The sequence below is a fragment of the Zalophus californianus genome, chromosome 4 (assembly GCF_009762305.2).
Source record: "Zalophus californianus isolate mZalCal1 chromosome 4, mZalCal1.pri.v2, whole genome shotgun sequence".
In the NCBI taxonomy this organism is placed as follows: Eukaryota; Metazoa; Chordata; class Mammalia; order Carnivora; family Otariidae; genus Zalophus; species Zalophus californianus.
Window position 1 is genome coordinate 103,244,264 of NC_045598.1, and position 25,255 is coordinate 103,269,518.

Genomic DNA, 25,255 nt, shown 5'->3' on the forward strand with positions numbered 1-25,255 from the left:
GACTCAAGCTATTAAAGACAGAGATGAGTTAATAAAAGGAGAAGTTAGACGATGTAAGGATGCTTTGAAGAATGAGGATTCCACTAATTGGTGGTCTGAATAAGAAGAGAAAATTTAAGGCAAAGCTGGGGCATGGGTAACATTTCATAGTTTTAGGACCGAGGATCTAATGGTATTGAACCATTATAATATTATTTTGTAATAACAGTGTTGCAAGCAAGGTGATAATAGTTCCACAAGATATGGTAGGTAGGTAAGGAGGTCATTGACTAAAAGATGAAGGAAGAATTCCACACTGTTCTCTTCTTAGGAGGCAACTTGTATGTAATGTGGCTTTTGAGCTCAGGATCCCTGACCTGGATTTTTAGATGACTAGCATAGGTGAAACAGTACTTATATACACTGGAATTTATTCTATGGGATATTTACCCCATCGCCTTCAGAAGTGTCTGCTTTTGTGAATCAAAAGAAAATGCTCTCTGGCTTATAGGGGATAAAAAATACAGAGGTTTCACAAGTATTATAATCAACTAAATATTTGATCATGGTGACTTGGTATAGTGGTTAGAGTCCTTGAACTTGGAATCAGGAAACTGACTCTCCCATTGACTTATGGGACTTTGAACCAATTTTTCATATTTATTGTCCAGTTTTCCCGTTTATGAAGTGGTGATACCACTGCCCTGACCACTCATAGCCCATCGCAGCGCTTAATAAGTGAATGCCTATCTGCAAAGTGCTTTGAACACTTCTGAGAATGAGAGATGATGTAGCCCAACTTTTTTATAACTTTTAAAAGATTACTCTCTCTCAGGAACAGAACAAATTCAGCCTTTGTAACAATTATGGCAGCATAGTTGATCAAGAAGCAAAAAGGAGTACCATATACATCTGTCTTATTCTATCGTCTGGGTTTTGGTTTTCTACTAATTTTGAAAGGTGATACCTTGTCCCCATTTAGTAGTGATGACAATTGTGGAATGTAAGAAAAGGTCCCCATGGAAGAGTAGGAAATTCACAGCACGTGCTGTGAATGCTCATCTAGGCTGATGCCCACCCTAAATTTGAGTGACCCTGGACGTGTTACTTGGCTTCATGGCAGCTTAATTTTCTTCCAACTATGAAGTAATGTTGGTGGAATAACTTACTTGTCTGTCTGCCTTGGTGACTATGATGTTAGAATCTATAGGAACTTTATTTGTTCGAGAACAACTTTATTTTTTCTTAATCTCCCATGTCCTACATACCCCATACCCCTTTGGCCAACTAATGAAGTGTAGGACCTCTTTCAAGAATTGTGTTTTTGAAATGCGTAAAATAGAACGTATAGACTTACAAGTGACATGGAAACAGTTAGCAAAATGTTAAACAATTATAATACAGTAATTTATATGCTTCTTTCTAACACATTAAATAATAGAGTGTAGCTGCAGATCTCACTGTACTGTGATTTTGAAGTAGGGATGGGTGTAAATATTGTGTTGGGATATCTGCAACAAGTGTAATGCCACGGGAAAGTGTCCTGTGGTTCGTCTTGGTGACAGTCACGGGATTGCTAGAACTACCTACCACTGGTTGTTCCCTCCCTTCACAGTTGACGGCAGTGCTAACTTTTGCTAGACGTGAGTGAGTATGAATGAAGATGGAAGTTTTCCCCAGGAAGTTCGCAGCTGCCACTAAGTCTCTCCACAGACCCCATGTGAGCCAGTGGGTCCCACATCAAGAACGCCTGCTCTAGACCAACTGATTTGTGAAAGTTAAATTTTTTTATGGCCACTTGCATTTTAGGCTCTGCAATATTTTTTCAGCATCTCCATCATGCTGAACATAGGGCATAAAGAAGATATGAAATAAAAGTCCATTTTGCAACCTATTAGTGACTGTTCTTGGTTGTGGAGAAAGTTAAAAACAATGATTAGCTTGAGGCTTTTGTGTCTGGTGGTTTTGCTTTTCTTATAAACAACCCTGGCTTCAATGGGATGGATTTGGGCTGCACTGCTCCATCTTCTTGCATTTTCAGTTTTAGTGGTTTTGCCTTCCTTCCCCATTTTTGACCTAATTATTTTCTCACTGCTCCTTCCAAATACTGTTTTGGCCTCAGAGCATTGAGGAATGGGTGGTTTTCTTTGCAGTCGGTGTGAATTGGGGTATGAACTTCTCTATTCTTCTCACCCCTGTAGGACTGAATGTGGGGCTAGCTGGTGTCACTCCACTTTGACCTAAAAATTCCCTTCTGTTTGGGAGGCAGAGATCATTCTCGGAAAGTTCTTCTGGGTCCCAATGTAGAAGAGAGAGCAGAGTGGACATCTCGAAAGGTAAAGAAACTGATGATGAACATACGACTTCTGTGATTCAATCTGAGTATTTTGGATTTTTGTTTATGTTTCTGTAGGGTCTCTTGTAAGTTAAAACTACATTTGTTTCCCAAGGCAAAGGTCATCAAGTTAAATGCAAGTCAAAAGTGTAAGCATAGTTACCTTCTGTTTTTCTGTGAGCAGGGACTTCCGCAATAGCTCACCTCATGGGAAAGGCAGGTGGTGGGAAGTTAAACAGGTATTTAGCATGTCTTCATTGGTTTGTGTAAATTCGAGGCAAGGGTAGCAAAACTTAAGCTCCAAGCTCATTATAATCCCTGGATCACCCAGCATTTCTTGAGTTTCTCCTGGGTGTTGGGTGCTGTGGTGATGACCCTTTCCTCAGGAGGCTCTCTGTCTACACATAACAGGGATACAGTTTTTTAAGTGTTATAATAGGATTGTGACCATAATGCTGTAAGGACCCCAGAGGACTTTCCTAAGGACAGGTGGGAATCAAGGAGAATTTCACAAAGAAGGGACGTTTGTGCTGAAATTTTACTTTGGGTGACCATTATTCTAAATGATAGAAATTCATTTGTGAAGGCTTAACTTTTACCAAGACTCTTTAATTTGATATCAGTTACTTGCTTGCTTAAGATTTGTTAGCTTGAAGGATAATAGAGGCATTCTGACCCTTCGAGTATGAAAACATACATTAGTATTTTGTATGGACCAAGGTTTTCTGTGCATGTGCATATGCGTTGTATAGTTTTCTTTTCTCCACATGTTGGGGGAAAGATTGGTTCTTCCTATTGTGTACTTTTGCTGAGAGGAAGCTGTTAGGAATTGGCATGCCAAAAGTTAAGAATGAGCTCGGAATGGAATCTTGCGGCCTTTTAGTTCCACATTCTAAGTTTGATACTCTGCCTTTTATGGAGTAGTGGTCATAGCATAGAAATGAACTTTGTTAAACATGACATCGTTGTAATAAACTTGACTTCTTAGAGGAGGAGAGTGGGAAAGGATCATTGGAAGAATTGAAATTGGAATTGTAGAGGTGATTCTGAGCTTGGTCAGATTAATTTGTGAATTTATTTACAACTTTGTGACAACCTTATAGAGTCTCCTTTGAAAGATTCCGAAATAATTTGGCCTTAGGACAATCTGGAACTTGTTTCTTCCTTGCAATTTCAAAACTATAAAATCTGGGCAAAGGGGAAGGCTCAGGGTTATAATTCTGATTTACGAGGACTAATGTTAGAAATTGTCCTGCTTGACCAGTAGCTTGTTTTGTTGACTTATCTAGCCCCGTTCATTTTAGCGTTTCGCACACAGTAGGCACTCAGTCACGGAAATCATTTGGCCGGGTTGTTCAGCCCCACGTTCTCCCAAAAGCACGTGAAAATACCTTTCCTTGCTGAGTGCTTGCCGTGTAGAGTGAGGGTTCAGAGTAGGGAGGACTGCGACCGAGTTCACCCCGTGAACTCAACAGTGCATCTGCAGGTCTGTCTCTTTCTCCTTCCCAGTCAGCTCCATTTCTCTGTACGAACGAGGAATGGGCAGCAGCAAAAATGGGAGGGTTTTTTTTTTCCTACGAAATGCCCAGAAATTTAGAAGGTAGAAACATTGATTTTATTTGCCCTTAGTATTTCCCAGTCTCTGAAAATAAAATGTGCAGTTGGGGAGGAGGGAAAGTCACAGGGGCCTTGAGATGTCTACCGATTGGATAATATACTCTTTAAAAATTGGAAGTTAATTCCCTTTACATGGGAGATGACAACTGCCTCTTAATCGAGCATTCTAGAATACATAGGAAATCTGCTCTTAAGATACGCAGTAACAAGATGTATAGTTGATTTTTTTTTTTTAATCCATTTAGAAATTTTTCTTCTTTATCCTTCATCCAGGTGAGGGCACCTTTGAGAAAGGGGTTCCGGGACTCCTCCAACTCCTCACCTCCAGGATGAGTACTGCAGTATCGTGACCCTTGGGGTTTTGGTGAGTAGCCTGATGGATCACAGTAGCACTAGAGAGCCTGGCTGGCTTAGAAAGATGATCTTGGGGAAAAGCTTCAACTTCTGTTCGAGAGATATTTTTTGAAATACCACATGCCAGGTGCTAGAGTAAGTGCTGGGAATACAGGGATGGACAGGTCACTCTTGTTCCCTGCCTGCCCTTTCTGAAGAAGAAATTCTGAAGCCAGGATTTCATTCCTTCCGCGAAAATATTCAAACTCGGTATGGAGGGTTGAGGTGAGGGAGAGGCCTGTCGGGAATGACACCTGTGTTTGTGGCCTGAGCAACTGGGTGCCATCTACTGCAGTGTGGAAGACAGAAGGACAAATACTTTGGGGAGGGGGGCCATCTGGAGATGAAGAATTCCTCTCCTGTCTTGTTGAGTTGGAGATATCAAGGGAGATGTCAAGATGGCATTTGTGGGTGCTGGTCCACAGGGCAGAAGCTGAGCTGGGAACGGGAAACTGGGAGTTGTTGGCATGGAGAGAGCTTACCGAATGAGAAGAGAAGGGGCCCCAGGGTAGAGTCCCGAGGACCTCTGAGTTGCAGAGATTGAATAGAGAAGGGGCCAGCACAGGGGACAGACAGAGTGACCGGAGAGGCGGGAGGAAATCTAGGGAAGTGTGGCACCATGGAAAGCGAAAGAGGAGAGTTTCAAGGAGGAAGCAGTCAGCTGGCAGACTAAGAGATGGCATAAGATGAGGTTAGAACAGTGGCCAGTGGTGACCTTAACCAAAATAGTGGTTTCTGTGATCCGGATGGGGGTGGCAGGTGGAATTTGGTTTAAAATGGTGAAAGGGTGAATGACAAGTAAGGAAGTGAAGACTGTGTGTCTTGTCAACTCTGGAGAAACTTGGCTCTGAAAGGGAATAATAACATGCTAGAGCTGGGCTTTGTTTTCCTGTAATTTTTTTGTTTTTTTCTCAATGCTGGAAGAGACTACCCCATGTCCAAGTGATGACTGGAAATATGCAGGAGATGGCGGGGAAGGCCAAAGGGAGAGAGTGAGAGCTCTCAGAAAGCTGGACAGAATGGGGCCTAGACCACCTGTGGTGGGACTGACCTTTGGGGAGAAGTGGGCTGTTTTGTCTGTTTCAATAATAGGGAAGAAGGAGGGGATAGGTACTCTGAAAACAGGTTTGCAGATTTGATGGTGAGCATGTCACATCTGGCCTGGTGACTTCTCTTCTTGTCAAGTCCTGGGCAAGACCATTGAGAGGGGAGGGCGGGAAGGAAGGGGACAGTTGGAGATGAACAAAATATGAAATGCCATTTGGCAGGATAAGCTAGTGAGCTGGCTAGAGAATGGTAGTCATCCTAGTAGTAGTGCACCCACATGCTGATGTTGTACTGCTAAGCACTTTATTCCGTGCACGGGCTCCCCTTGTTCACTGAGTCCCCATCTTGGCAGGCACCGGAGTGATGAAGAGCACAGCCAGGGTGCCTGGCCCCGCACCAGCCCTGCCACGTACTGGGGTATGGCTAACCCAGGGATGACCCACCTCGCTGGGGCAAACGGCTACACATTTCAGAGGCTCAGTTTCCTCATCTCTCAAATAGGGAGAGTAAGAGTACCTGCCGCCTGGTGCTGTGGTCAGTGAGTTTAGTATGTCGGGATGTCTGACACCTAGTTAGGAGGAATTTTAAATAGCATCTAAGAAGAAAAGGGAGAAACATTGACTAAGTAGATCTTAAAGTTAGGAGATTTCTTTATAGTGGAGGAAAAAAATCTCTGTGTGTCTGTAATGAAGCATCTTCTGTGGAAGAGCTTTTCCAGTCCTTAAGGTAAACAGTTGAGTACCACTCTGCAAATGTAGACGCCAAAGAGCCTAATGTGAGTCTTTGGCGGATTTCTTTTGCTTGGCTAGGGCTAAGGCTAGGGTGACTTACTTCAACAACTCCTCTAGATCAGGGGTTGAAGACCCTGGATTTTGTTGCCCATCTCTCAGTGAGTCCACATGCTTGTTTCAGCCTTCTTTGCTGTCTCCACCCATAAAGTCATGGTAAGGAGGTGGCTTCGCGGAAGAGCAGGGTCGGGGAGCACCGGGAGAAACCCCTCCCACAGTTCATGTGTGCTGGGGCCACGCATCCGTACAGTGCCTGTTGATCAAGCTTGAGCAACTCGCGAGAAGAGACTGTCTGTAGGAGTACTTTGAAATAAAAGTGTCATATGCTCACAGTATTATTAGAAATCATCGTTGCTACCAGCTCCTCAGAAATGCCTGGCAGATTGAGGCGATTTGATAGTTGTAGTATGTTCAGAGTTCCTTTGGAAAAAGAGTGCAACGCAAATGCCAGGTGTTTCTGTTCTGGGAGAAGCTGGGTCAGTCATGGAGGGTCCAGCCACATCTCAGTACACCATGCTGACGGTTATAGACAAGCCAAAGAACTTTATTTTTTTTTATTTTTATTTTTTTTTTTAAACACTTGATTTTTATTTATTTGACGGAGAGAGAGACAGCGAGAAAGGGAACACAAGCAGGGGGAGTGGGAGAGGGAGAAGCAGGCTTCCCGCGGAGCAGGGAGCCCGATGCGGGGCTCGATCCCAAGACCCTGGGATCATGACCTGAGCCGAAGGCAGACGCTTAACGACTGAGCCACCCAGGTGCCCCAAGCCAAAGAACTTTAAAACAAGATTCCTGTCTTCAGAGAACATAGTCTTTATAGGGAGATAAAACATACACATAGGAATATTCAGTATGACATGGGATTGAGTGCTAGAATGCGTGACGCAGACAGAAAGTACCAGAAGTTACAGAAGGGGAGTATCTAGGTGGTAACTGCTTTCCTGTTCCTGAGGTAAATGTTTTCTGATGGCTTTGTCCGTGCAAGATTCATTTGCTACTTCTATTTTACCAGTGATTCCTGATGTTTAGTGAGAGGTTACAAAATGGCTTATGATCACGTATGTCAAACTTGACAACCACGATCAATTTTATAGTTTAAACTGAAAAAAAAAAAAAAAGCTGAAGGTGGTGGGGGATAAAAATACAACCTTAAATGTAATCAAAACCGAGGTGTGTTTCAGGATGTTTTCTCCTAAGGTCGACATAGAAATATTCCATAACATTTTATTCTAGTTCTTTTTCCTGACTTCTTCACTTAAAAAGAAAAAAATGACATCGGGTGCACCGAGAACTTCCATAAATCCTTTCAGTGTCTCAGGTAAAACAGCTGGGACTGTTACAAATTTCCAAATGAAGAAAGAGACATTTAACACTTGACAGCGATCCTACTCAGTGCCAAAACCTGGAATAAAACTCCCAGTCTTGGTCCAGTTCTGGAGCCTCTCAAGGGGTATGTGAGCTAGAACACCTGAGCTCCTTCTAACTCGCTTTTGATCCTTCAGTCACAAATCCTACATCTTGTCTCCTCCTCCTTCGGTCCCATACTCCAGCGGCAAGATAGCAGAAGGTGGGGAGGGAGCTGAGGGGACAGTGGTTACCAGAACACCATGTTGGCCCTGCCCTGGAAGGAGAAGGGACTGAAAGTGTATCTTTGTTTTCCCCGCACTCGTCTAGGCTTCCTTAAGGAAAGGGCTTTCTCATTTGTTCTCTGGCTAGGTTTGGGAATATTTTCTTGACCTTTATGCTTCAAATTAGCCTTGCAAATTGGCTCAGAAAATATCTTAGCTTTCAAAGATGTTCTTTTACCTTCAGCATTATGGATCATTCCCACGCTTACCCATGCCTAGGGTCCCTGTCATTAAACAGTGAGAACGCAAGATGCATCCTTGGCATAATTTAATAGAAAGACCGTGGACGTCAGGGGGCAGAACTGATTGTACTTGGTGTTGGCTCCACAGCTGATTTCAGAAGTACCTCCTCCAATGTCTCTCCACCCCGAGGCCCTGAGAATATAAACAGATTAATTTGTTTCGTGGTTGGAAACCGGGATGGGTTTGTTACATTGCAGCGCCATTGTTTGCCATCCGAGGTGAAAGACCAGATAGTTGCTTTGGATTTGGAGTACGCTGTGGTTTCAAGGCATTGTTCTGAGAAAAGAAAAACCCAAGTGTTTGACGGGTTTGTATTTGGAAGCTGAGAAATGTGAGGGAGAATATATGGCTGCAGATAAAATGTTTTTCTCATCTGCTCACAAACGCCCCCGTACATGATAGTTGGTGGGAGGCTCGTGGGCTTGGCAGAAAGGCTTGTCCCTCTTGAGCTGCCCCAGCGCCAGAGCACGAGCGCCGCCGCTCCTTTGACCCCGCTGGAAGCCGAGGAGTGACCTCGCCGCCGCCTCGTCGAGTTGGCTAGCGCTTTACCTTTGATCCTGTTGTAAGGGTGTTTTATGTCTTTTGGGGGGGCCTTTTCCCATAGTGTGCCCTGGAGATGCGAGATTTTCCTTTGGCAGCAGGAGGCACACCCCCAGAGAATGCTGGAGCTGCAAGGGGAAAGGACCCACTTCCACAGCGGAGAAAAACAAAGAGGAAAAGGGCGTACAGGGGGCCAGCGCTGAGGGACGCACCCAGCCAGCAGCGGGCCGCCACCGCCCTCAGCAGCTGTGTCTGCTGCCCGAGAGGAACTCGGTGAGCCCGTCCCTGTTTGTGACTGCAAGCTCAGGATTTCAATCAATGCATTCCAGTCACCCTAAAGTGAGGAGCTCTCCGTCAGGAAACACACAGAGGTAAGGGCCGGGGCCTGCCCACCTGCCCCTTCGGGGCTGTCAGGGGTGGGCCCCCAACATTCACTGAGGGGGACAGTGTGTGGAAACGGAAGCAAATGAGACCCGAGCGGGCAAAAGAAGAGAAAACAGACAAGTGACTAGGGATAGAAGAGTCAACAGGCTGCAGTGCGGTCAGACTTTGTGTTAGAGTTTTCCAGCGTTACACTTTAGCCCATCATTCCCTGACCGCGCCTCTCTACCGCCCCCCCCCCCCCCCCCCCCCGGCCAAAGCACAAAGGAGGGGCCCTCAGAGTCCGCCCAGTACGGTGTCCCAACCCTGGCACGGGAGGAAACCGAGGCCTGGGAGGGCCAGAAGGCCTAGGGTCCTAGGACGTCCGCACCAGCGCCCCGGCCGCTGTGAAGCTTTTTCCTGTGCCCCACAGTCCTTAAGTTGATATTTTTTAAAGAGTGTTTTCCTCATCCCTTGGGGTACCGGTGAGTGTATGTGCCTTGGTGTGTGATACTGCTTGTTGGGAGTGATTCGTATCCGGGAGGGTTTCCCTAACCTGCCACTCACCAGCGGGTTTCCTCTCCCGCTCTCTGGGTCCTGCTCCCTGCTTGTATTTTCCAGCGGGGAAGCTAGGCTCTCGCTACAGCTGTTCCTTGTCGTCAGCCAGGGGGTGGGTAGTATTTTGATCTTAACGATGCCTGTTTGTTTACCCTGAGCTAGTCTTAGTGTGAGAGTCACTTCTCTATGTACATAGAAACCATTGTCCTTTATTGACAGAAGCCCTAGAGATGGGTCCCCATGTGACTCTAGGGTTCCCGAGACCTGGCAGGCCACTCTGCCTGAGCCTCCTCTCGGTTAGTGCCAAGATGAGAGCGGGGCTGGAGAGAGCGAGGCAGGAACTGAGGTGAAAGGTGGGGCCGGTGCTTAGTCCTCTGCGGCTCCTTGACCTACTCTAGAAACTGCTTCTCCCTGATTTGGGCTGACCAGCTATATCCGGCATCTGATCTCCCTTTATTATTTGTCTCTTTTAGTAGCCCTAAGTCAAAGCAGGAGGTGATGGTCCGTCCCCCTACAGTGATGTCCCCATCTGGAAACCCCCAGCTGGATTCCAAATTCTCCAATCAGGGTAAACAGGGGGGCTCAGCCAGCCAATCCCAGCCATCCCCCTGTGACTCCAAGAGTGGGGGCCATACCCCTAAAGCACTCCCTGGCCCAGGTGGGAGCATGGGGCTGAAGAATGGGGCTGGAAATGGTGCCAAGGGCAAGGGGAAAAGGGAGCGAAGTATTTCCGCCGACTCCTTTGATCAGAGAGATCCTGGGACTCCAAACGATGACTCTGACATTAAAGGTATGTCTATAAGATCTTTGAGACTCAGAGGGAAGTAGGTGTTCCTGAGGGAAGGCCTCTGACGTTGGTGGGTGCCGGAGAGCCTAATAGCAGCCGAGTGGGGAGAGTAGGTATCAGATTCAGGAGCTTATGTCACAGCTTATTAAGATGGAGCTGTGTCCTCTCATTTTCCTACTGACCGAAGAATAGTTTGGAACCACCCTGTGGAGGAGTTCTTGCTCTTGAGGAGGCACGTGTGTCGGGGGTTATGGCAGGATGTTCTACGGCCCTCCCCACGTTCTTAGGGATGTTTCTGGCCTCCCTGCGATTTACACTTCCGTATCCAGCTCCAGTTTGTCTCTGCCAGTGGCCCACACTGGAGCAGTTTTCCCGGCATCTCTCCTCTTCTCTGTCAGATTAACCCTCCAAGACTTGGGTTCTGTGCTCTCTGGCTTCCACTTTGACAGAGTTATAGGCACCAGAGGAAGCGCTGGTGCTGCTGGGGGGTGGGTCGCAGCTGATTCCCGCGTGGCAGGACCGAGTGGCTACTGTGTGCTAGAAACCAGGGAGGCAGCAAAACAGAGCCAGCCGGGGAGAATGTGGGGCCAGCGGCTGTGGCTTTCGTTGTTTTTCCTCCTGGTATAAAACCAAAAATCTTAACTATAGGCCAGAGCGTGAAGTTGCACTGCAGGAGTGGAAGTGTGACCCCCTCCCCCCCACCAATCCAAATTAGAAACGAAAACCGGGGTGGTTGCTCCCCACCGCGGGCCACCCCCCCCCCCCCCCCCCCCCCCCGGTCTGGTCTCTCCTTCCTTCCTCAGGTATCTGTGGGAGGTCTGGCAGGAGGGCCAGCACTATGGGTGCTTGGGGGCACGGTCAGCAAGGTGCAGTTGCTGTCCCCAAGAGTTTGACAGCAGCTCATTAAACAATTACGATGAAATGTGATAAATGCTGAAATCAGAGGATTTGGGGGCTCTGGGTTCAACTCACAGGGGCATCCAGTCCAAGAGATTCCAAAAAGGTTTCCAGGAAGGAGGGACGTTTGCGCTAATGTCTGAAGGGTGCGCTGTGGAGAGAGAGTACGGACGTGGAGGGGGGAAGAGTGCTTTGTAATTCATCATTTCGGGAGAAGTGGTTTGGAATTTTTATGAGGTGGAGAGGTCTCCTCTTAGCAAGGTACTCGCTCCTTGAAATTCTCAAGGCGGTTTTGTGTGGTGCTGTAAGTGCTGGCAGAAGTTTTTTTCTTTCTGTGACACGAGTCTTTCCATTCTTTCAGAATGTAATTCTGCTGACCACATCAAGTCCCAGGATTCCCAGCACACGCCACACTCGATGACCCCGTCCAATGCTACGGCCCCCAGGTCTTCCACCCCCTCCCATGGCCAGACTACTGCCCCGGAGCCCACACCTGCTCAGAAGACTCCCGCCAAAGTGGTGTATGTGTTTTCTACTGAGATGGCCAATAAGTAAGTTAATGGCTGGGTCTCCTTGTTGGCGTGGCTTGTGTGTTTGGACACCGAGGTTCTTATTCCCACTGAAGGTTAATCCTTGTTTTCCCCTCACTGGTGTTATTATCATTTAAAGTTAACAGTACAGCAAGGGGTAAGAGAAAATAGAATATGAAACCCCCCTACCCTCTCTCCCCAGAGGCAGCCACTGATGGTGCTTCTTTGGCTTTCCTTCCAGAAAGTTTTTATGCTTATAATATACATACAGATCTTTTTAAAACATGGAAGAGATTGATTACACAATATCCACTTTTCTGTAATCGAGCATTCTTTTTTAAATAACACAAGTAATATGTGTCTGTCTCAGAATAATTAGAAAATATCACTAAAAAGAAAAATATGTCTGGAATTCATAGAGGTAACTACGGTGAGTGTTTGGGTATCTGTGTTTCCAGTAGATGGATCAGCAGATTTTTTAGTGACTTACTTAAGTTATAGAAAATGTGAATTACCCTACATATCTACAGAGTGAATTTCCACAGCCTTAGATTATCATTAGGTGTTGTGAGATTTCACGCTCCCCTGTCATGGTTGGGGCTTTGACCTCGGATTCTATAAAACACCTACCACAGTGTATTGGTTTGAAGGAGAAAATCTTGGGTTTTTTTTTTAATGTCTCTTTTGAGATTTGCTAATGGCTATCGTTAGATTTCACAAGTCTGGTGGTAAATGATAGACACGAATAATGAAAACCTGTGTTTCTTGATTCTTCCTCAACATTTCTGGTGGCTCTCTACACAGAACCACTCTCCCTGCCCTCTCACAAGTTCAGTCTGGGGTTAAAGTGCTTTGGAATTAACAGGGAGTGGAACAGAAGCAAGTTCTAGTGGGTGCCTCTCTTTCATCTCTGCAGAGCTGCAGAAGCTGTGTTGAAGGGCCAGGTTGAAACTATCGTCTCTTTCCACATCCAGAACATCTCCAACAGCAAGACAGAGCGAAGCACAGCCCCTCTGGTAGGCCATTTTGGAAGTGGAGTGTGGTTTAAAGGCTCTCCGGTTTAAAGGTGGGAGACGGGGAATGTCTTTGACGGGGAGACAGTCTTGAATGGTACAAGCTGCGTTCCGGGCGTCTCACCTGCTCGTGGCATTGCGTGCGTTCAGGCAGATCGCACTGTCCTGGCCTTTCCTTTAGCAGGCTGGGATACTGATGGGTTATTAGGAGAGGAAGACCAAAAATAAAAAAGGACTTATATGGAGATCTTCAGTTTCTTTCATGCTGCCATCTCTGGGAAAATCTGAATTCAGACCCTGTGTACAGGGCAGGTTTTTAAGAACTAACAAATGCTCTTGAGTTGGTTGCAGAACAGAAAAGGCCTAAGTAAAGCCACAGTACTGGAGTACGTGCTGATAATACCATAATTAGAGTCTCAGTGACTTTCAAAATTATTCTTACTTCAAAGTGAGAGGACCATTGAATGCGTTTAATTGCTTGATATTTCCAAAATCATAATAAACGTTAGTCTGTCTCCTGTCTGGAACTTAAGTACCTGCCATAAACCACATTAAAAAAGCATGCAGTGGTTGTTTGAATACATGGAACGTTCCACATGGAACCAAAAGCTGTTTCTGTGACTCGCATTGTCAAGGCATCCCACCGAATGCCGTGGGGACACTAAGAGGTTCAGGACACAGTCCCTGCTTTCAGGAAACATAAAATCTAGTACTCGGTGGGATCTTCGACATGGGAAAAGTTAAATGACAATAAATAAGTCAAATGACAATTCAAGATAAAATAGTCATTTTTGTGTATATCAGTGAAGTCCCTCTCCATTGACACAGCAGAGCTTGGCTTTTCTAGACTTAGAAAAAGCATTTCACATTCCTCATACATCTGTGCTATTCAAGAAGGGTAGGGGATGGATGTACATAACATTTAAAATGTGTGTATATTTTAATTTATACTTAGAAGTTTTATACATATGTGTATATAACTTTTAAAATTTAAATTGTCCTGGAATGCACAGGGAATAGTGCAGTGCAAACCAATATTTGATCGACTTAACGGCAGATCTTAACTATAGTTTTTACCTCTACCTTCTCTGGTACTGAAATGAGTCAGAAAAGGAGCTAAGGATGGAATTGGGAAAAATCAAAATCACCGATTGCTCCCAATCTAGAATCAAAAGGTTGGCACTAAACTGCTGTTTCTGTTCTGGTCACATGACACGAAGTCAGTGCCCATCCCGAACGAACACACAAGAGCTGGCCAGCAAACCCAAACTTAAAATGGCACCGGAAGGAAAATTAAGGTGACCTCCCCACTGCAGTGAGGGAGGGAGTCAGGGACACGGAAGACACCAAGAACGTGCAGAGTCATGCATGTTCAGCCAGGCTTCCCCACCCCAGTCTCTGTCTGCAGACATCTGGGCCTGGGTACCTGCAAGGGAAACATTTATATACATACCCACAGAATGTGAACACTCGAAGATAGGCTTTGTGTTTATGCAACACAGACTGTTCGATGCAGAGATACACATAATGCTTCGTGTACAGATTTGCACACAGGGAAACATTCCAGAGAGCATGTGCGGAGGTAAGGAAGAGCCTTAGGGGTGTGGAAATACAGACTGGATTAAGTGAGCAAGTAGGAACAAATGAAGATCAAAAAAGGGGCCGTGCGGCTCGCTGGAGGCTGGCGAAAGACCCCTGCAATGGGGTTTTTTAGGCCGGGCCCTCGTGTTCTTCCTCAGGACCCTGCCTTCAGCACCGTCAGCGGTGACAGGGTTCGGCCCCAGCACACACACGTCCCTCTTCCAGACACTAACAGCATCCGTGTCACCTACTGCAGGGGAGGGTGCTTTCACCCAGGACTTAGTGTAGCGTCAGTACTTAATAAGTAATAATGAGGCTATCCTCCAACCTATAAAAAGGGCAATCTGCTGCCTATTGGAAAGAACAGATCAAGAGACACCGTGAGCTAGATAGCCTCAGCTTTCTCCCCAGACGCTTCCTGGCTGCGGATTCTCTTACTACAGTTAATGTACAAATTCTTATCGAATATGGAATCAGTGATCACAAACTGAAAACAGAAACCAGAGCCGTCAGGCCCCCTGGAAACTCGAGGAGAGGAGTACTTTGGTAGTCACCATGCCAGGGGGCACGCTGAAGCGGAGCGGTCCTCCTGCTTCCTCTGGCTGGTGGAGTACAGAGCTGTAAGTGACAAGTACTTTCTCTTTCAGTTGAAAACATCAGGCCTCTTGATTGACAGTGAGAAGCCTACATACCCAGTTGTACTTTCGGGGAAAAGAAAAAGGTGTTAGGTACAGCCTCCCACATACCAAGAAACTAATCTCTCTTTGAATCAGAAACACACAGTAGACATGTGATATCAAACCTGTTCCTCGAAATAGATACTCAAATGTATTCGCTTTGGCAGAGTGGCTCTCCCCTGGCATGCTTATAAAGTTATTGAAACCTAATCTTCAGCAAGGGAAAGAGGATGCCATTTGACGGTAAAGTGGAAGAAAAAAATCTGAACGTCTCCATGTCGAGTGGGGTTGGCCATGGGCAGTTTCCGCGGCAAATGTCAGAGTAGATTTATGGGCCTGAGACAAATCCTTTATAACCTGTCTTGCTTTTTTTTTTAATTGCCTTTCTGTACAATTTACCAATGATTTTTAAAATCTCGTTTGTCTTCAGAACACACAGATATCTGCCCTTCGGAATGATCCGAAACCCCTCCCACCACAGCCCCCGGCTCCAGCCAGCCAGGACCAGAATGCTTCCCAGAATACCAGACTGCAGCCGACCCCACCCACTCCGGCACCAGCCCCCAAGCCCGCTGCACCCCCGCGTGCCCTGGACCGGGATAGTCCTGGGGTGGAAAACAAACTGATTGCTTCCGTAGGCAGTCCTGCCAGTTCCGCTCCACTGCCCCCCGACGGTACCGGGCCGAACTCGACCCCCAATAACCGAGCAGTGACCCCTGTCTCCCAGGGGAGCAGTAGCTCTTCAGCAGATCCCAAAGCCCCTCCGCCTGCACCGGTGTCCAGCGGAGAGCCCCCCACACTGGGAGAGAACCCCGATGGACTGTCTCAAGAGCAGCTGGAGCACCGGGAGCGCTCCTTACAAACGCTCCGAGATATCCAACGTATGCTTTTCCCCGACGAGAAAGAATTCACAGGAGGACAAAGTGGGGGACCCCAGCAGAATACTGGGGTACTAGATGGACCTCAGAAAAAACCGGAAGGGCCGATACAGGCCATGATGGCTCAATCCCAAAGCCTAGGGAAGGGCCCCGGGCCCCGGACAGATGTGGGAGCTCCATTTGGCCCTCAAGGCCATAGAGATGTGCCCTTCTCTCCTGATGAAATGGTTCCACCTTCCATGAACTCCCAGCCTGGGCCCCTGGGACCCGACCACCTGGACCATATGACCCCCGAGCAGATAGCATGGCTGAAACTGCAGCAGGAGTTCTACGAGGAGAAGAGGAGGAAGCAGGAGCAAGTGGTGGTGCAGCAGTGCTCCCTCCAGGACATGATGGTCCACCAGCATGGGCCTCGGGGCGTGGTCCGAGGGCCTCCCCCTCCGTACCAGATGGCCCCCAGTGAAAGCTGGGGGCCTGGTGGGGCAGAGCCCTTTGCCGACGGGATCAACATGCCCCATTCTCTGCCCCCGAGGGGCATGGCTCCCCACCCCAACATGCCGGGGAGCCAGATGCGCCTCCCTGGATTTGCAGGAATGATCAGCTCAGAAATGGAGGGGCCGAATGTCCCCAACCCGGCATCTAGACCAGGTCTTTCTGGAGTCAGTTGGCCAGACGATGTGCCAAAAATCGCGGATGGCCGAAACTTCCCGCCTGGCCAGGGTGTCTTCAGTGGTCCTGGCCGAGGGGAACGCTTCCCAAACCCCCAGGGACTGTCCGAAGAGATGTTTCAACAGCAGCTGGCTGAGAAGCAGCTGGGTCTCCCCCCGGGGATGAGCCTGGAAGGCATCAGGCCCAGCATGGAGATGAATAGGATGATCCCAGGCTCCCAGCGACATATGGAGCCTGGGAATAATCCCATCTTCCCTCGAATACCCGTCGAGGGCCCTCTGAGTCCCTCCAGGGGTGACTTTCCGAAAGGAATGCCCCCGCAGATGGGCCCTGGTCGGGAACTTGAGTTTGGGATGGTTCCTAGTGGGATGAAGGGAGATGTCAGTCTAAACGTCAGCATGGGATCCAACCCTCAGATGATACCTCAGAAGATGAGAGAGGCTGGGGCGGGCCCTGAGGAGATGATGAAATTACGCCCAGGTGGCGCAGACGTGCTGCCTGCTCAGCAGAAGATGGTGCCCCTGCCCTTTGGGGAGCACCCCCAGCAAGAGTACGGCATGGGCCCCAGGCCATTCCTCCCCATGTCTCAGGGTCCAGGCGGCAACAGCGGCTTGCGGAATCTCAGAGAACCAGTTGGGCCCGACCAAAGGACTAACAGCCGGCTCAGTCACATGCCACCACTACCTCTCAACCCTTCCAGTAACCCCACTAGCCTCAGCGCCGCTCCTCCAGTTCAGCGTGGCCTGGGGCGGAAGCCCTTGGATATGTCTGTGGCGGGCGGCCAGGTACATTCCCCAGGCATTAACCCTCTGAAATCTCCCACGATGCGCCAGGTCCAGTCGCCGATGCTGGGCTCGCCGTCGGGGAACCTCAAGTCCCCCCAGACTCCATCGCAGCTGGCAGGCGTGCTGGCGGGCCCAGCTGCTGCTTCCATTAAGTCCCCCCCTGTCTTGGGGTCTGCCGCTGCTTCGCCTGTTCACCTCAAGTCTCCGTCACTTCCTGCCCCGTCACCCGGATGGACCTCCTCTCCAAAACCTCCCCTTCAGAGTCCCGGGATCCCTCCAAACCATAAAGCACCCCTCACCATGGCCTCCCCAGCCATGCTGGGCAGTGTAGAGTCAGGTCAGTATGCTCGCATCCTCACCATTGCACCTTGTAGCCGGAGATTGCAAAAGCCTCATTTATGTACTTTAAGGAAACTGGTGTCCTAACCTGATTATGCAGCCGGAGGAGGTGGCCTTTGCCCAAACGGACGTATTCGCCGCCAGGTGCATGGTCAGTACTTCCACGGGGTTCTGCGCAACTGTCCCATCCTGGCAGAGATACGCGACTCTTGGTGCCGAGTATGGTGGTCAGATAGGACGGTTCCAAGGAGGAGGGAAAATGGGAAGCATGTGTCATTTCACAGAGTAATTTACATCTGCCCAGTGAACACATGTTGGTGAAACAAAATGCCTTGACAGTGGGCAAATGTGGCTGCTTTAAATACTAGACCCAGCCACTTGCAGGGGCTGCCATCATGTCCACAGGCTCTGAGTATCATCCTAAGCAGAAAGGGGAGGCTGCTGAGAGACCCGAGTGGTTCTCATAAATACATGTGGACCACAGAGACAGTTACCAAAACCTTCTCCTTGGTAGACTGCTGTTCTCACAGATCAGCTGCAATTTGTCAGTATTTTCTTCCTAGGAGAAGCTCTCGCTCATGATGGTGGTTTTGTGACTGGGACCAGAGGGGGTCAGTGGAAGATGAGCACGGAGATGTAAATACTAGGTCCATGTTGTCTTGGCTTGAGAAAAACTAGACTCAGAATAAGATAGAAGGTGTATCCTGCCCAGCTAAAGCATCTCTCTCTCTCTCAGTTGGGTAGCAGTTCACAAAAGCAGTACAGTGGAACAGCCTCCTCAGCACTCTTTAGTTCCACCATCTTGGTCGTGGAAGTCAATCCGGCCCATGCGCAGGGTGATGCAGTTCGCACCTGGCGTCCGGTCGCTGATCTGGCTCCACGGCTTACTAAATACCCAAGTCCAGTTCTCAATTGGGAAGGGCAAGGGAGAGATCCGCCTCTTTCACATTCTTTTCAGGGAAATGGTTGTCCCTAAACCATGCTTTTCCCAAGCTTGAGGTTCTATTTCTAATGCATTCTTGGTGTGTTTGTCTTCACCTCTGCTGATCCTCTGCGGTCACCCCTCTGCACACACACGGAGCTTGACTAGAAGATTGATGGTCTATGTCCTGGGCCTAATAACACTGTCCTGTTCATCTGTCTCATTCCTGGCCTTGCTCGTTCATAACCAGAGGCCCAATAGCTTTCGAGAGGAGTCTAATTCCCTGCCCATTTTTTTTTGCTTTCTTCTAGGTGGCCCCCCACCTCCTACAGCCAGCCAGTCTGCCTCTGTGAATATCCCTGGAAGTCTTCCCTCTAGTACACCTTACACCATGCCTCCAGAGCCGACCCTTTCCCAGAACCCGCTGTCTATTATGATGTCTCGAATGTCCAAGTTCGCAATGCCCAGTTCTACCCCTTTATACCACGATGCCATCAAGACTGTGGCCAGCTCCGATGACGACTCCCCTCCAGCTCGTTCTCCCAACTTGCCATCAATGAATAATATGCCAGGTAAGAAATCACGAAGCTAGGATACGGAGCCAGTGTTAGACAAAAGAGAGACTTCTCGCATGCTTTTTTGACGGCTGCAGACCTCAACGGATGGAAGTGGGACGAGTCGAGAAAGAGTACCGTCGGTAGAATTAAAGAGTCCTGAGTAGAGGAAGAAAATGAAAGCAATTTTGTATTCGTTTGATTCAGCATGTTTATTAGAGAGCAGGTTCCCGTAGAGCTCTTGACATTTTCCGTACAGAGGTTCTGATGCTTCTGTGGACCCGGATGGGTTTTTTTTTTTTTCCTTTTGAAGGGCTGGGAGTGGGGAGGGGATGCTCCTGGAGCAATGCTGAAAGCCGTTTCTTTTTAACATGCTGATCTCTAGTTCTCAAGTGTTTTTCTGGAAGGACAGCCTCCAACCACAAGCAGCCACAGGATTTCAGACAGGGAAAAGCCCCCATTTCCTAGCAAGCCCCGTCCTCACCATACTCAGTGGTAATTCTATAGAGAAACCAAATACTTAAATGTCCCAGAGACTGTAGTAGAACCAGCAGGCTTTCCTTTTCTGTTAAAGTTATCGTTTCTCTAACATTTCATATACCCTAGAGTTTGAAATGCTCTCTTTTGTAAGGCAGTATGAAAAAAGATAATGCCAAATATCAGTTGGTGAAGGACTGTTTGGTTTCCTTGTTATTTCTGATTCTTGGACTTGCAGGACTGATTAACCCTCTTTCTCCAAAGAGGACCATACCTAAGTCATTCAGACAAAATCGTGTCTTCTATAGTAAATCATGTCTCCAACGAAGAAGGCTAAATTGGTTTGCATATTAATTTGTAATTTTTCACCCAGGAGACTTTCTTCCTAGTTGTTTTCTTCATACCCTTATGTCATACAGTTTAAGACTCAAATATATATCCTCTTGTAGAGCTGTTTGTTGGCTTGTATGCTCCAAAATGTATTTTAATCTTGTTGAGGGCAGGGATTTCGTGTTGTATGTTTTCCCAGCAGAGTCCCTTGCACATTTGATACATGAAGATTTTTTGTTGTTGTTGTTGTTAATTGGATTTATTAGAGTTTTTCTAAGTTGCTCTCGGTTAAGGTGATTCCTTTGATATCTTTATTTTTCTAGGAATGGGCATTAATACACAGAATCCTCGAATTTCAGGTCCAAACCCCGTGGTTCCGATGCCAACCCTCAGCCCAATGGGAATGACCCAACCACTTTCTCACTCCAATCAGATGCCCTCTCCGAGTGCCATGGGACCCAACATACCTCCTCATGGGGTCCCAATGGGGCCCGGCTTGATGTCACACAATCCTATCATGGGGCACGGGTCCCAGGAGCCTCCGATGGTACCTCAAGGACGGATGGGTTTCCCTCAGGGCTTCCCTCCAGTACAGTCTCCTCCACAGCAGGTTCCATTCCCTCACAATGGCCCCAGTGGGGGGCAGGGCAACTTCCCAGGAGGTATGGGTTTCCCAGGAGAAGGCCCCCTCGGCCGCCCCAGCACCCTGCCTCAGAGTTCAGCAGATGCAGCACTTTGCAAGCCTGGAGGCCCCGGGGGTCCTGACTCCTTCGCTGTCCTGGGGAACAGCATGCCTTCGGTGTTTACAGACCCAGATCTGCAGGAGGTCATCCGACCTGGAGCCACCGGAATACCAGAGTTCGATCTGTCTCGCATTATTCCATCTGAGAAGCCTAGCCAGACACTGCAATATTTCCCTCGAGGCGAAGTCCCAGGCCGTAAACAGCCCCAGGGCCCTGGACCTGGGTTTTCGCACATGCAGGGGATGATGGGTGAACAAGCCCCGAGAATGGGACTAGCATTACCTGGCATGGGAGGCCCAGGGCCAGTGGGAACTCCGGACATCCCTCTTGGTACAGCCCCATCCATGCCGGGCCACAACCCAATGAGACCACCAGCCTTTCTCCAGCAAGGCATGATGGGACCTCACCATCGGATGATGTCACCAGCACAATCTACCATGCCCGGCCAGCCCACCCTGATGAGCAATCCAGCTGCTGCCGTGGGCATGATTCCTGGCAAGGATCGGGGGCCTGCTGGGCTCTACACCCACCCTGGGCCTGTGGGCTCTCCAGGCATGATGATGTCCATGCAGGGCATGATGGGACCCCAACAGAACATCATGATCCCCCCACAGATGAGGCCCCGGGGCATGGCCGCCGACGTGGGCATGGGTGGATTTAGCCAAGGACCTGGCAACCCAGGAAACATGATGTTTTAAGCTGCTAAGATTGGATGTGCCGATCCTTGTCAAGATGAGATTCCAGGTCCTGAGAGCTGCTTTGAGGGAGTTCCAGGAGTACTGTTGGTCATGCAATAGGAGAACAGAGACCCGAGGGCTGCTTTGGGGGCGGGGGGAACTCGAGAATGTATGGATTTACCTGAAAACAAATGATTCATTTAATCAACAGGTGTGTTTTTTTTAAGATTTATTTTTTAAAAATTATTTTTGTGGACTTGGGTATCCCATGATGGCACCTACTTTTGGGAATCTGTAGTTGTGCTTTGAGAATTGCCATCGGTCATGTGTTGCACCGTTCTCTGTATGTTTACGTCCTTTGGACTGGCTTCTCCCAGGATTCTTTTCTGGTTTTGATTTTTGCTTTGGGCTTTATTTTTTTGTGTACTGTACTATATTGTAAAAGGGATTTTAGCAGAGACTTTAGTCTTTGGGACAAGAGGAGAACAGGAATGCTGGGCTGTTTACTTTAGGTGGAGAATCCATCTTCAGACCTTTGGACTATTTTCTTTCAACTCCAGTGTATAGAAAAAAACCAAACTACGACCTCAGAGCAGAGTATTAATGAAAAGCACAAAAAAAGGAACTAAGTTCAGCGAGGGGTGGGGGGGAGGGGGGAGATTTTTCTTTTTAAAAATAATGAAGCTTAGGACGTTTGTTTTTCATTTCGAGTGCTCTCCGGCACTTGTCTGTCTCTCCCAGTCTGCAAACCCACCTTCACGTTTTTCTCTCCATTTCCCTCCCCTCCCCCTCCGCATCCCCTTGGTTACGTGTGTTTCCTCCCTCACCCCCGTGCCCCGCCACCGACAACCCCTGCTTTCCTCCTCTTTCCCTTTGGCAGCTGCAATACACGGTGTTATTTGGGGGAAGTAAATCTAAGGAAGCCTCGCCTTCCAGGTGGAGTGTCGTCGTCTGGGCTCCAGCTCTGGCTCCGGGAGGGAAAGGCCACTGTGCTTGGGATGCTCGACGGTCTTCTTTTCCCTTTCTTCTCTTCCCGGACACGCCCTTCCCTGCCCACCTTGTTTTCTGTTCTCCTTTGATTAGGAATTCCCAAGTGAATTTTATCAATGTGGGAGTGGAACAGATGCTAAAAGCTACCCAGGATTTTGTTTTTTTGTTTTTGTTTTTTGATTTTGTGGTTCCTTCCCTTCCCTCCCCCTCCCATGCGTAAAACGTTCTGTGTAACCTCCATTAAATTTGGTACAAAACCACTCACCAGAGCTGTGGTGTCAGAAAAATAAAATATATTGTTTCTTACAAAATCGAATTGCCTTTTTTGTTCACTTGGATTCCGGTTTGCTCGGTATTGGGCACAGTAGCTGCCACGTGACCCAAGAAGCATAGCAGCTTTGTATCGCAGTTGGTTGATGAAGAAGGTTAGGGGAAGTCTACAGAAGTGCCTGCCCAGGTGAAGCATCTTCCCTGCCGATGAGGAATAACCACTCGGAGATTTGTCCCGCGTAACTGTCCTATCTCAGTCATGGAAGCCTAGCTGTAGGCAGAAGAGCAACCCCGGTCAGTCCCCAGCGCAGAAATTTACTTCTAGAGGTAATTAATGGTCTTTACCAGGAATTTCTGTGAGAGCCAATTTAATGGTGTGAAGTAATTACGGCTAAAGGTGTATTTTCCGTCATTTGCATAAGCTCGGAAATGTCCCTGGATCTTGCTAAGGTAAAACATTACTACTGTACCTGCAAATCGTGGTTTTCCACAGTCCGTGGGTTTCTGTCTCCCTTCTTCCCCCGGCATCCCTTCTGAGGCTCTGCCCAGTCTGGGCCCCGCTCACCTCCCACCACCCTCCCTCAGCTCAGCAGCGTGCCTCCTGCTAGGTACCTTTCTGCTGGACTAGCTGTTGGTGTTTCTGTGCGTTTGGGTTCGTTCTGGTGTGGGTATCTCTTTGAGTCCTAGGCGTTTTTAGCTGGGTGAGTGGGCGTCTGCGTGCGTGTTTGTTCATAGGTGAGAGGAGGGCTGAGCAGCAGGTGCAGAGTCCGCTGCAGAGAAACTTGTATAAATTGGGCCCTGCTGGTTTCTACGGTAGGAGTTCTTCCTTTGACTTTCTCTCTTCTCTTCCACTGCTGGCGGCCCTGTCGTCTCAGTAACACGACAGCCCCAGGCAACAAAAGTGAGCCGACTATTGCAGCGCCTCCCCCACCAGTCACCTCCATGCACGTGCTCGTGCTAATCTTTGAGGGGCCTAAGACGTAGGTGCTAATCATCGCCTTTGCCGGTGAGAAAGCGGAGCTCAAGTTTAAGAATTCTGGCACAATCAGATCTATTCAGATGGGCCTGCGTGGTGAACATTTCATGCTAGGAGAGTAAAATGAGCGTTTGGTTTCATGAATTTAGCCATATTGCTCGGTTCTCCGGCTTTGAGGCGTATGGAAGAGAGCAAACAGCTCAGCACGGGGAACGGCGAGAGGAGAGCCCTAACCAAGGAAGGTTGCGACCCGGCATCTGTCCACGGGACTGGCTTCTTGGGGGGCCCCACTCCCTGCTCCAGCTGATAGTGCTGTGCTCGCCGATAGTGTGTAGTCCCCTCCTACTGTCCCCCGGAGGGAGCGCAGGGTGGGCAGGAGCCAGGTGGCCCCTGCTGGGCGAAGCTGGGCATGTGACAGCGCTCGCGCGGCCCCCTGCTGGAGAAGGCGCGGCAGTGCAAATGAGCTGCCCACCGCAGAGTAGCTGAGTTTTGAAAAGACCCCTTCATAAATCTTCATTCATTTACATTGTCAGCAGATACCAACAACATTTCATCACGATGATATCTGGTAAACTAAGTTCATTTGGGGTTTAAACAGAACAATTTCTAATTTACTAAGAATGCTGTGAAAGAAAATCACACTTGAGAGACTGGATGCTATTGCACAGAGAACGAATTTTTACAAATTAGCAAAAGGTTGATAAAGATATTTCATGTTAACACAATCCTGTGAAAGCCTAGCCAGTCTCCCCCAGACTGAGAGGCTGAATGGAGGAAATGCAATAATGATGTGTTACTTCATTTCAGGGCTATGTGGTGGGGTGTGGATCAGAGCATTATTCCTCAAGGACTGACAAAGAGTATGTGGTATTTTTCCTAAAACAACATGGAATAAATAAACATTTTGAAAGAGTCTGTACTTCTAAATGAAAATAAATAATTGTAGGGGTCTTATGAGGAGTGAGGCATGAGAAAATAGAAATTCTAAAACAAATTTACAGATTTAAAGCTACTCTTTAAAAAAATTAATCCAAAATTTCTCTCAGCCTCTCTACTCTCGTGCTGTCAACAGGGCCAGCTTTCACTGTGTGCGACCTGTGCAGCTGCCCTGGGCTGCGGCTTGGTCTGCTGAAATTCTCAACAATCTTTGGGTAGGGGACCCCACATTTCCATTTTGCACTGGGCCCCCCAGATTATGTAGCCGGTCCTGGCTGTTGTAAACCAGAGAACTCACAGCACCTCCACAGCAGTGCTGCTGGGCTCTTGGCCTCAGTGCTGCTTCTTCCTCCTCCCCAGTGGTAGTGGGTGGTACCCCGGGCAGGGTGGTGGTTGTGTTCCGTTTAAACGGTCTACACTTTAGTCATTTCCTTTTCCTTTTCTGAGAACTTTCAAAGTGCTGAGAGGACAGGGAAGCTGTAGTTAAGACAAGGACTCATTTCCTCAGCAACCACCATCTAGAGAGCACCTCCTGTGTGTCCAGAACCATGCTGAGGCTGGGACAAGGAAACAGGTGCGTAAATTGATTATTAGAGTACAATACGGTCGTTACTGTGGCGATGGTGCAGGGGGCAGCAGGCCAGAGAGGAAGGTACCCTGAAGCCTCAACGGGAAGGTGACTTTTCCCCTAGGTGGAAGGTGGTGGTGGGCATTTAAACAGAGGAAGTGGGCGCAG

General features: G+C 48.2%; 1 protein-coding gene and 1 long non-coding RNA gene across 9 annotated transcripts in view; both read left to right on the forward strand.

The window, feature by feature from the left end:
- Positions 1–22,653, forward strand: part of BCL9 (BCL9 transcription coactivator) — an 81,917-nt gene extending 59,264 nt beyond the window's left edge. For 3 of the 6 annotated variants that reach the window (XM_027619275.1, XM_027619278.1, XM_027619272.1), the window contains exons 2-10: positions 2,181–2,315; positions 4,205–4,295; positions 8,635–8,941; positions 9,962–10,278; positions 11,534–11,723; positions 12,619–12,718; positions 15,404–17,642; positions 18,878–19,138; positions 20,251–22,653. In XM_027619275.1, coding sequence (XP_027475076.1) covers positions 8,889–8,941; positions 9,962–10,278; positions 11,534–11,723; positions 12,619–12,718; positions 15,404–17,642; positions 18,878–19,138; positions 20,251–21,368 — 4,278 coding nt within the window. In that variant the 5' untranslated portion in view covers positions 2,181–2,315; positions 4,205–4,295; positions 8,635–8,888 and the 3' untranslated portion in view covers positions 21,369–22,653. The remainder of the gene's footprint in view (positions 1–2,180; positions 2,316–4,204; positions 4,296–8,634; positions 8,942–9,961; positions 10,279–11,533; positions 11,724–12,618; positions 12,719–15,403; positions 17,643–18,877; positions 19,139–20,250) is intronic. The other 3 variants (XM_027619280.1, XM_027619284.1, XM_027619293.1) reach the window with 3 other exon arrangements.
- Positions 22,654–24,972: 2,319 nt separating this feature from the next.
- Positions 24,973–25,255, forward strand: part of LOC113911521 — a 42,696-nt gene continuing 42,413 nt past the window's right edge. For all 3 annotated transcript variants that reach the window (XR_003516509.1, XR_003516511.1, XR_003516512.1), the window contains exon 1: positions 24,973–25,093. This is a non-coding gene — a long non-coding RNA (uncharacterized LOC113911521). The remainder of the gene's footprint in view (positions 25,094–25,255) is intronic.